We start from the raw sequence: 12,490 nt of genomic DNA on the forward strand, positions 1-12,490 counted from the left end.
ATCTAGGTTTTTAGGCAGACCAGAGCTTACTGCATTGGTCCGCAACACAGTTCGATTACGCATTCACACCTCTCCAAACAAACTGGATTTTCTACGCAAATGGACTAAAGTTCGAATAAAGCAGACTGGTGAGAATGCACCTTTAATCTCAGTGACCAAGGAACACAGCAGAATGCTCCAGGAGAAAGTTGTGGGAAGGTTTAAACCATGGATGGGTTACAAGACAATATTCTAAGATTAGAGCATCTCAAAGTGCACTGTTCAAAAATTTATTAAAAGATGACCAACATACCAAGCCATTGCAACTATGAGCAAATGTTCCCCAGAAGTGTGGAAGTGTAGGCTGAAGAATGCTGGTGCTGAAAGAAAGCTGGTCAGAGTTCACTGAAAGGTGGAGAGAATCGGTAGATGGCAAAATGCTTTTGGTTCACCTTCCAGCAGACAACCAGAACTACGGATGACCAGCGTTCTGACCCGAGATTCTGCAGCAAGACTAGAAACCTGGTGTTCCCAGATGTAGTCGGTCCAATCTGATTGGGCTTGAGTTAGTTTGCCAAGAATGGTGAAAATTCAGTCAATATGCATGCAGCTGTGATGGCAGTAAAAACTAGTTGCTATACATTTTTAAGTTTTGTTTATAAAAAAGTTTGAAAACCATGTATTATCTATTTTTCGTACATTTTACAGCTATGCTCCACTTTTTATTGGTCTGTTACATAAAATCTCAATACACTGACATTTGTGGTTGTAATATCAATGTTTTATGTTTGTTAACCTGCATTTTTATCTATTTTTCCAGACAAAAACAGATGAGCAAGTATCTTAAATACTTGGGTAGGCACAGTGGTAGCATAGGCTCAGATGAACATGAGCTCCTTATACGGACTCCTGGAGTTTTGACGCCACCTGGTGCGATGACCTCACTTTAACAATACTTTAAGCATCATTTCATTTCAGTCTGCTCCCACTGAAATCTGTAAAATGAGCGTGACTTCGCAAAATCAAATTACCTGATGGAGGGACCTGAACTTTCTGTCAGACTGCAGGGATCAAAATTTGACACAAATTACAGAAATACGCTTCATTATTGTAACAAATCAGGGAGCAGCTGTCCTGGACTTCTCATTCGAGGCAGCCAATGGAGGCTGCGGGAATTTAAATAGGCATTTTAGGAAAAATGACAGAAGAAAATTAGCTGTCAAACTTACCGCACTGCACAATGTACTGCTCTGTATGAAGGAGGATGTGCAATATAAAGACACCTTGTCATTACACTACAGGAAAATAATAGCTTTATTAGTGACATCTGAGAGCTCCGTGTTGTCAGAGATGCTGCACATCTTCAGTGTGTTAAACACACACACAAATAAAAACTGTGCAAGTTTCAACGGACAGGGCCTTTTAGAGCTTTCAGCAACATTTATAGATACCCAAACATGTATAATTCAGAATTCAGGAAAACTTTTTCAGTGCATCGTGAGTAAGTGGGAGGGGGGAGAAAAACATGAATAAGGCAGCCGGCAGAGCTGCCGTCTGTCTGCTTGAGATCTGGAGTTGTCTCTCTTTAAACAACACAGTGCAGGTGGAGCAGAAGGATGCGACAGATGGGTGGGATTTAGGACAATATTCATTTCTATCTTGAAGTTGCTCCCTTGTGCTGTAAAGTGTTTCCTGGTGTCCCACAGGGCAATAAGCTTCCATACGAATAGTCAGCGATGGGGTAGTTGTAGCCCTGGCAGGATGCTGCTATTTATGGTTACTCAACACAGTTCGGAGCACCTGGCCTGTTGGCTCGGAGGACAGCATGGGGAGCGATGCCATCAACAGCATATAGAATCACCGAGAGGTAAAATCGAACTGCCCTAATAAAACAAATTAATTTGGTGGCATTTTCCGATATATGTGGAGTATTAGAAAAATTTTTTGGGGTGTGATGTTTGAACCAAAACATCACACCCCACAGCCAAATGGTAAAGCTGAAGATGCACAAGTGTTTGTGATTTGTCACTAGAACATAAACCGATCCTCCATTTGGGAAACACGGGGACTTTGTGCTGCTATAAATGTGCTAACTTCTGTTAGTTTATTACTTAGAACAGGAACTAAACATGGACAACCAACATTTACCTTTATACTTTACCAATCTAGAGCAAACTTAAAAAGTATCATCTACGTCAGTATCCAGAATGACTGGGACCAACATCTAGTTTTATACTTATAGAATAAAACAAGAATCAAACATGGAGAACCAACCAAAACTCTTGTTATCCATCAACCCAGAACAGAAGCATTTAGTTTTATACGTCACTTTTAAGCTCTGGAGACCACAGGTCATCATCAGACATTCAGCTTGGGATGAAAACATCTCTGGTCTAAAACTGTAAAGTAGCTACTTTGAGATTAGCACTCTGGTTTTAGGATCAGAGTTTAGCATCAGGCTCTCTGCTCATAACTATCTGGCTTCTTCAATATTTTTTAAGATTGCAACGTATTGTAAAATGTTGCTTGTTATAGAAACTCCATGTAGTTGAAGATAGATATCATTGCCATAAGAAGTCATGTACGACACACAGCTCAGATTCAGGTTAGTAATGGTGGCACATTGTTGTTCCCATGCCTTTCTTCTTCTATACTGCGTCTATGTGGGTGTTTTCTACCGTCTTGACACAGAACTTATTTCAGATTTATATCTGAACAATAAGCAGGAGATTTCAGGACCGAAGGTTCGGATGGCGTTCCAGACTTTTCATTGTAAATGTTCCTGGGTAGGCCCTAAAGAAACAGATATTCTTGGCCAGAATTTGACTGAACCAAAATGCAGGGGAAAAAAGAATCTTGAACTGAACATGAACTGTTTTTGTTTTTGGCCACTTGACCCTGTTTTTATGAATTCCACCTGAATACTTATTCACAGCTAACCCCCTCTGTTATCCTGGTCAGAGTCCAGCTACACATCACGTATCCTGCTGTTTCTTTTCATCTGTCAGCGAGGAGCATATGAGGACCGTAACCTTTTCACCCCCCCGGTCCACCTCCCATTGCACAGACAGCTTGAACTATCAGTGGGACTCTCAGGAGTCAAGGGCATGTTCCCTTGCTGCCTTGCTGCTTCTGAATAAAACCATAAAACCAGTGTGAGGACTAAAACGTAGCACCATGCAGCAGAACCTTCCTATCATGCCAGCAAAACCCAGCACTCCTCACTTAAAATACGACATTTTCAGTAATTACATCAAAAAAATACCATGCGGCTCATTTGTGCTCTGTTGCGTTTGATAAAATGTCTCTATTTATTCGCTTTTATGTACAGTATATTGTGCTTGCAATTGGTGAGATGGGAACAGCCAGCTCATCCAGTCTTCCAGTGAGCGGTATCTGCCTGCTAACTCAGTTGTGACTGACACAATTAGATAAGCTGCTCTACAGCCAAAACAAGGAGATGCATTCAGCTGTTTTATTCAAAGAGGTCTGGCTGATCTAGGAGATACATCTACAGTCCCAGTGGTAATCACTGAGACACTCTGGAGCTGAGGGGAACGATTTAAAGATCCTTCAGATATTACAGTAACACTTCCCGATAAGCTCCATAGAAATGCACTTTGGTAAAAAAAGAGACTAATGTTGAACCAAACATCGTTACTACTATTAGAGAGCCATTAACTAACTAACTCATTAATCAATCCTTCATTAGTTTTTATGTTTACTTACCATTAATAAAGTTGTGAGGTTGTTTTCAAAGCCTCATCATTAGAAAATGTTTTATTATGGTGTCCTACTGACAGACTAGAGATATGTCAGTAAGCATTCTCTAATGTCAGGCCTCTTGACTGTTCAACTCATCCTTAGGCAACCACTAAGTACCATCGCATTAAGCATTTCCTAATGACGAGGCTTTTAGGATAAAAGTTTGTCGTTACCTAACCTTAATTAGTTAGTTAGGTATAATTAGTTAGGTTCATGATTCGTTCATAATTGGTTCTTTTTGTGCTAAACATATTTTTGCAACTCCTATTAGGAAGCAGAAACTAATGAATCAAGAATCAAGTTCATCAGTTTGTGATTAATTAATAATTATTGCTCTATTAAAGTACATTTTATGACTTATTGGAACATTTTACCTAATTAATCAAGAAACAACTGCCCATTTTTTTTACAAGGCTTTGTTTAATAACTCTTCTCTGTTTACTGAGATTTAATAATTAACAAGCCACTTATTCAACATTATCAAAACAGCAAGGCATTCTTAATAAGTGTTACCTTATTAGGCAATGGCTAACCAGAACATTAGTCCATCATTAGCAAATGGATAACTAGCAGAAAGTTGATAATTAGTTTATTGTTTTCAACACATTTATTGTTTCTATTTCTGCCAGAGCAACTAACACTGACAAAGACCTGACAGCTCTAAAGCAATGTGTGTATTTTTGTTTTAATCCAAAGAACCGGCGCAATAACCATAGAAGACTGATGCCAAATAATTATCCATGGTTCATATTAAAAACTGACCTGAAGCTGCTGCTGTCCAAACATCCAATCATCCTCCCTCACCAAGATTTGATTCTGAACCTATTACAAGCTTTGAATACTGGCTTTACAGGAGGAAGCCTGGCAAATGAATATGTCATTAGGCTTAACTTGCACAGATGGAAAAAAAAAAAATAAAAAAAAAAATAAAAAAAAAATATATATATATATATATTTTTAGACGTGCGATGGAATTCAATTCTGCTGAGGAAACGATTTTACATGTAAAATATGGAATTTAACAGTGAAACAAAACTACATGTGTGTTTATGGTATTTTCATGTCTGATTTAGTTTGAGTAGTTTTTTTAAACATCACTGCACTACTGTGATCTGCCTCCCTTTGCAGAACCAAACAAGAGCACAACTAACCCGTCCCACCCAGAAACCAAACTCTCTCTAGATCCTCAATCTGCATCGAACAGCTTTCTGCTGCATCACCTTCAAAACTTAAGCAAATTGTCTGCTTTTAAGAGCGTAATATAGTAATCATGCAGATGGCAAGCATGGATAAGCTATGAGCTAGCTACAGAAAACACCTTCCTTCAGATCTCCTAACAAATCATTTTATGGGTGCAGGGGTGCTCTCCTCTCCCAGCAGGCAAGTGCTCTATAAGGGCTGGCAAAGCCCCAAGCAGCATCCGAACAGGCCCAGCTGTCACGCTGGGAAAACACTATCAGGCGCACCTAAAGTCATTTTACAAAGCCCAGCTATTTGAGGCAGCCAGATCTGCAGCAGCCATCATCTGCTCAGCAAAAATGCGAAAAAAAAAAAATAAATAAATAAAAAATCAGCAGCCTAGCATTTGCCGCCTGGTTTGAGGCATTCATAGTTGCTAATCGTGTTAAACAGTAGAGGAGACATGATTCACAAGCAATATAAACAAGCCTCTAAGCGTCAGGCTGCAGGCTCAGCAGGCTCGTCTCCTAGCGCGCTGTTAACGCGCTCTATCCTCCACCGTGGATGCAAGAGGTGTGGCGAGAAGGCCCGAGGCTGAACTGGAGATGGGAGAGCTGCTAACTCTTCTTAGAAGAGGAGAAAATTAGAAGCATAAACATATAAACAACATAGCACAGAAGAGCAGCGGCTACCATCTATTAGAGTTAGCTTTTTATTCAGGAGCCCAAGAGGCCTGATTTAGAGCTGCTCTGAGCCTAATTAGAGACCAACAGAACTGTAAACTAAATTCTGTTCACAAGTTTAGAGTTTCCATTTATTAAAATGAATGGAGACTTTATCAGCTGAAGGCCATCGGGTTGGACAGCGTTCCCTTAGGCACACAGCAGAAACTCTAATGCTTCAGTCACCATGGTACTTCAAATATGTTGTCAGTGAAAACAACATCATCATCATCATCATCTGAAGCTCACCCTGTAGTAGTCGCTGCTGTAGATATCCCTGGACATGCCGAAGTCTCCAATCTTGACCAGAAGGCCATTTCCCACCAGACAGTTGCGAGTTGCCAGATCTCTGTGAACAAAGTGCTGGGAGGCCAGGTAGACCATGCCTGAGGCGATCTGGGTAGCGATGTGCAGCATCTGGGAAAGGCCCAGCTCTCCGTTGGACTGCAGCGGCTGGCCGTCCACCAGGATCATGGCATCAGGGCCGTGGGCTCTGAGGTAGGAATAACAATTCAGGTTGGAAATGTGATGTGATACCTTTGGTCAATTTCAGAGGCGTATTGGGATAAACCACTTTAAACAGTAAAGAATTAGGGAGGAAAGTACTTCAAAGTTGAATAAATATAGTACCTTGCAAAATCGTTATTACTCCTTTTTCACGTTTAGGAATAGTACAACCAGTAGAGTTAATGTAGTTTTGGAGAATATAGGAAGTAGCAGGAATGACTAAACGTGCTACATAATAAAAGCAACACAAACAAAAATACATTACACGTCAGACAGACAAGTATTGAAAAGTTGGAACTCCAGACAGAATTAATCTATGTTAGGGTTAGGGTAGTTGTTATTAATCAAAGGCAGCAACTAAACTTGACTAAAGATTGCATGAGTAAGTTTCTCACAATCTTGGTTGGACAGTTTTTTAATTCTGGAAATGTTCTCGAGGTAATAAAAGGCTGATTTTGTAGCTGTCTTTATGTGTGTCTGAATGTTCGGGTCACAGTCCATCAGTTTTCAGGCCTCATTACTAGCTTCTAGCTGTAATACCTGAAAGCTGCTGAGAATTGGCTCTTGATCTTCCTCTTTAGGTCCAAAAAGTTACTTCAGTTTTTATGTCAGTTAGCTGAAGAAAGTCATAGGACATCTGCATATTGATTTCTTTTCTATGTATCTGCTCAGTGCTTAAACGGGTTCATAGTCACCTGGTGTGTATAATCTGCATAGTTATGGTAACTAATCTTGCAACTTTTATAATCTGAGCTTGTAGGAGCATGTAGATAATAAATAGGAGAGTTCCCAGGGTTGGACCTTGGGGGACGCCACATACAATTTTTGTCTACGTCAAAGAAATGTTACCTACTGATACAGAAACATCAGGTTTTTTCAGGTAAGACTCACCCTTTCACGTAACACAACCCTCCCTTCACTTCAATAATATGTTGTGGTCAACAGGGCCAAATACTGTGCTGAGACATAACAGAACAAACACTGTGCTTCTTTAGTCCATATTTATGTGAATGTCATTGAACTCATTGAAACCGGACTGAAATACATCAGAGGTCATTGCCAAGAAGTCATTTAACTGTTGAAAAGCAGGTTTTCAACAATCTTGCTATTTTTATGGAAGGTTAGAGATTGACCAGCAATTTTCCAATCGCAAAAACATACACTGGAATTTGTGGCCATATGACAAATTCATATAGCTACACGTATGAAGGGAGATGAATATCTTTTAAAAGGTACTGTCCACACCGCAACAGGTAGTGCTGCAGTAGCTCTGTGCTAACTAAAATATAAGCGTACACATCACTGCTTATGAAAGACTGTTAATTCAGCTTTAAGAGTGTTATAGCCGCCGTTTGTAACCAGATGCAGACGTCCAAGCGTGAGCTCGGCTTGACAGAGTGCCCTTTAACACAGTAACCCACAGCCGCATCAATAAAGCCTTATCCAGAACACATTCATGTCCCATCCTGCGTGTTCAGAAGAATTAGCATAATAAAGAGAAAAATGAGAGAAATGTGAGCAAATTAACTTGAACCTGCAAGCGCTCGGGCTGCTTTAATTGCGCTGATAAACTGTTCTGTGCCTGCACCGGTCTGATTAATTCTGTGGCTGTAATTTGAGCTGCGGAAAGCAAAACTTTTGACTTCGCCCGACACGTCGGGAACTCGAAGCGAGGTCTGTGGAATCTCATCCACCTGCGGTGCGTTTACCAGAACAGGCTGAGTGCAGGTTTCTGGGTGACAGTGAAGAACTCATTTCCTGTGAAGTGTCCCCGCTGTTCCCATCACCTTCTTGTCAGCGTGATTACCGAGCGGGCGCCGCTCAGGAAAGGCTGATGCTCTTCTGCTCTGTCAGCCTGGCTTTCAATCTCCATTTTGGAATTTTAGTGCCATTCTGTGTTCTTTGCTTTAGGTGCGATGGTTAAGGGGAATTAGAGGGGGCGCCTTTATGGCGTTACTCTCTTTCTTTCTTTTTTTACCCCTTCCTCCATGTGCAGCGGTGTCTGATTGGACGCAGGCTCCCCTCAATTCATCTGAAGGTTGAGTAAGACCCGAACATCTGATCTGATTCATTCCCATTGATTTAGTGCACATCACATCTTTTAAATGTGACCAAAAGGCCCGGTAGATGAAGAATCAACGCCATCTTGCACCTTGCATGAAAGAATTTCATCACTCGCGACGTTGCCTTTCATTTCAGGAATGATTTCCTGACTGAAAATCTTCACGCACTTTTGAGCCCACGCGCACGCGAGGCGCGCTTGCTCTCGCACTCAATCATAACATGTCATCTTTTCATCCACCGCTCAAGATTTAAAAACAAGACCACACACACACACACACACACACACACACACACACACAAAAGCATACACACAGCTGCCGCCGCCGCTGTCATCGCACTTGAAATAGCATGCTTCTATCTCTCACTCCTCTCGAGCGCGCTGACATCAGCTCCAGTCAAGCCTCCCATTACCAAAGCGCTCACCATAGCGTCGTCGTGTCGCTTTTGTTGGAGCTTATCGGAGGTCGTTTCCCTCAGTGCAGCCTGACAAATATGGAACAAAAGTGCCGCGGCGTGCGTGTGTGTGCGTGTGTGTGTGTGTGTGTGTGTGTGGACGTCAACAGTCCTGAAGTGGGGCTGGAAATTTTAGCACTGGCAGGACTTTGAGTTTTCTTGGATTTCTGATAAAAATGTCTAAAAATGCTTTGTGACTTGTAAGGAATTCATGTCCCTTGATCTTGTTCATGTTTTGTCAAATTACAAGCACAGATTTCAATATCAGGATTTTATGTGACAGACTAATAAAATGTAGTGCAGAACCTGGGTAGGTGAAAAAAAAACAACCCCCAACTCTGACAAGTTTTCCTGTCCCTGCTGAAGAAAAACCACGACTCAAGTCGCTGTGTTTCACAATGAGCATAATGGATCCAGGTTGGCATGTAGTGTTAGTTTTCCACATAGCTCTTTGCATGTTGGCACATCAAACATCACTGCTTGTGAAATAGCTAAAACCTCGTCAGACTGGGCGTAGAGGGTGTGAAAAGGTATTTTATGGCCACAAAAGCCCTTTAGGATTTCAGGCTAGCCATTTTATCTATTGCTTTGTAGCTGACTGTACGTTTGGGACCAATGTCCTGAAAGGGGGCAGGAGGATCAGGAGGTTTCCACACACAAAGACTGTCTGTGGTTTGAAAACAGAACCGGCCACCTTCGCTTCAGTAATGATAAACACCGAGTGCAGACTTTGGTTTTCACTAGTTACATTTACTTAGTTACATTTACATGAGTTACTTTGTGGAAAGAATGTACTTTCAGGAGTATTTTGACTGTGTTGTACTTTCCCCTTGAGTAGTTTCATCATGACATATTGCTGCTCTTTTGGATTCTTTACTCAATGTGAGTAATGTCACAGAATGAAGAACAGGATTGTTTTATCCAAAGCTTCACCAGACACACACCTGCAGTTTTTGTTCAAGTTTCATAATTTTTACATACCGAAAGAAATTTATCTGAAAAACTCAAGTAACTGATCAAACATTAATTAATTAATGTTTGATCAGTTACTTGAGTAACATTTTTACCAAACACCTTATCAATCTCTAGCAATTTCTCGGACAGCTACTTTTTACTTTTACTCGAGTAAAAATATGTTGAAGTAGTGCTGCTCTTGCTTGAGTACAGTTTTTGGCTACTCTACTCACCTCAGACATGCATTATCATGCACATTTAGTGAAACACTGACCTTAGGAATTTATTCAGGTCTCCATGCTTCATGTACTCGAACACCATGATGAGCGGGTCTCCGTCCACACACACTCCGTAGAACTTGACGATGTGGTCGTGCTGCAGGTTGGTGAGCAGCTCCGCTTCCCGTTGGAAGTCCTTCCTGGCTGACAGGTTGGGATCTTTTAGTGTCTGAAGGGGGAAATGAAAGGATTTATGTGAATGACTTGTCTAACGTGTCTCTAGGGAAAACAATACCAGTTTCTTTGAAACATTTTGCCTGCAAAAGGTGTTTGTAGACGTCTCGTTTGATGAGTGTGTTTAATCTGTTTGTGTTCAGATTTGTCAAAATCATTGGATAATTATAATGAAAGCTTTATTTTATTCTTAAGAAGTGACAATGGCAAATCTAGGAAGATAAACACAGTTTGGTATCTTTTTATTACAAGCCAATGGGTCAGATCTCTTGATCTTCCATTGTTCTGATCTTTGCAAAGTCACAGTTTAGTTAAAATGCAATAAACAAGTGAGGATCATTTAATAGGTTTCAGGTAATCATCACTGAATCACATAACTAGAGTACTCAGTATGTCTGGTTACAAATGGATGATGAGTAACAATGCACGTTCGCTCAATTCTCATGACAACCATCTTGTTTGACTTGGCACTTCTCTCTTCACAGTGGGGAACGGATGTTTACCGCGCACGCAATTTCCGGTAAGCTTCATCGCGTGGAACTGGTGCATTGCATTCGTCGACGCCAAACATTGGCAATTTGTCAACATTTTAAACTTCCACACTATCTATGCTTCCAGCAAACAATGTTTTCTCAGAAGCAGAAGGTCCAGACTCTCTGGGTGAAGCAAAGCACAGAAGTAGAGCTGTTGAAAACCTAATACATGCAACATTTCCCCATATTTAATTGTGTGATCAGTCATAAAGCTGAATAATAGGAGGTTTAACATCATGGCCATCTGGCCAACAGGGTATTTCTTCACTTTTTGCAGTTCTGACCTCTTAAGTCAGACTTTCTGAAGGTGTGCTAATTTCCCCTAATTTCACAACTCTCCTAAAAAGCTAACCATTTTTTTACCAGGCTATGTCAGCATGGCTCCCCCTACTGTTATTTCATCTGCAGCAAAACAAATTCATTCATCAAAACGACTATTTTGGAAGAAGTAAACTGATCCGTTGACCACACTTGGGATGCATAACATCTGCATATAAATTTTGTTTCCACGTCACAGATTTTCAAACTGATTTTTCTTTTTAGGAACCAATATGGAAAAACAAAAAAAAAAACACAATAAGAGTGGCTATTTAATTTAGCTGGAATACAGTTTTATTTCTTTTCATGTTTAAAATGAGAAAAAAAAAAAGCAGATCGGTTATCTGTAAGCTCAGTTGTAATAACATGTAGTGAATGTTGCCTGCTACGTAGGTGGAGGGAAATGCACCTTTAGTCTGTGTTTATACAGCAGCTGTTCGCTGCTGTTGGTAATCTCATGTATCCAGCAGTGAAATGTAAATTAAATGGTAAACAGGCTCTGAATGTACAGCATGTGTCCTGCCTTGTTGACAACTCTAGTACCTTACATTTTAAGCAAAATTCAGCTATTTACAAGAAGTCAAACAGTTTATTTTTAGTAAATAACTAAATGTTAAATATGTTTTCTTTTACAGTTTATTGGCATATGGCTTTTAGGGTGCCACAGATCCAGACAAGCTTTACTTATTCTACTTTTTAAAGTCCAGTTGTTTCCTGGTTTTCCTATTTAGTTGACAGGAACGGTGTCGTACATGTAGCCCTCTGGCAGGCAGGGGTTAATCTCCATAGAGTTCCCCAGTTCACAACCGAAGACCGTGGGGCTTTGTCAACAGGAAGCGCAACATTGCACACCTTTAAATATACATACGTATGTTTTACAACCCTTATCTGAGCCTTAAAAGCCAGTCAAACACCTCTTTCAGCGACTGCTTTCAAACACAGACTTAAACTCTTGCCCTTCCCTTAAACTCTTCCAGCAGCTGTGTGGCACCGTTCGACTTACTTTCCACTAAACCGAGCTGTGCATAATAGAAAACGGCATTGTTTAGCAACTCGTTCAGAGTGGTTATGTTTGAAAGCACATAAGAACACAATCTTCCTCCCGCAGGCTACCGTATAAGTCCAAAAGAGAGCTCAAGAGAGATTTTCCCCAGCTTCTCCCACTGAAAAACACCATGAACGAGAGAGCAAAATGCATCAACATGTTCTAGCTTTGCACCGTATTCATGCTAATATGGACAGAATCTATTTTTTTTTTTGTCTCTAGCTTACACACATCTACATCAACACGTTACAAAAGCCAGCATCGCCTCGCCGTAAAGCACTGCCTCTATAATCTACCATTATAGCAGCTGTCATTTTCTACCCTCCTCAACATCTTGTACATATTGTAGCAATGAGGTCAACAATCACTGTGGCTGTAATGTTCTGGAAGAAAAGGTGGAGCTGCACACAAAACAACCTGATCTGATTGGTAATAAGATGAAGCACAGAGGTGCCTTGAACCTGCCTTTCGGGTGCAGAGCACATAAAATGCCAACTCTTGATGGGATGTCAGGTAAAG

General features: G+C 40.8%; 1 protein-coding gene across 1 annotated transcript in view; it reads right to left on the reverse strand.

Annotated features, from left to right (window-relative positions):
- Nucleotides 1-12,490, reverse strand: part of LOC106903278 (NT-3 growth factor receptor-like) — a 69,800-nt gene that overhangs the window by 20,010 nt on the left and 37,300 nt on the right. The window contains exons 4-5 of the mRNA XM_088004611.1: nt 9,898-10,070; nt 5,895-6,138 (exon numbers count right to left, since the gene is read on the reverse strand). Of these exons, the coding sequence (XP_087860737.1) occupies nt 5,895-6,138; nt 9,898-10,070 (417 nt within the window). The remainder of the gene's footprint in view (nt 1-5,894; nt 6,139-9,897; nt 10,071-12,490) is intronic.

Source organism: Poecilia mexicana, unplaced genomic scaffold (genome assembly GCF_051168715.1).
Source record: "Poecilia mexicana isolate PSO_F unplaced genomic scaffold, ASM5116871v1 scaffold_3, whole genome shotgun sequence".
In the NCBI taxonomy this organism is placed as follows: Eukaryota; Metazoa; Chordata; class Actinopteri; order Cyprinodontiformes; family Poeciliidae; genus Poecilia; species Poecilia mexicana.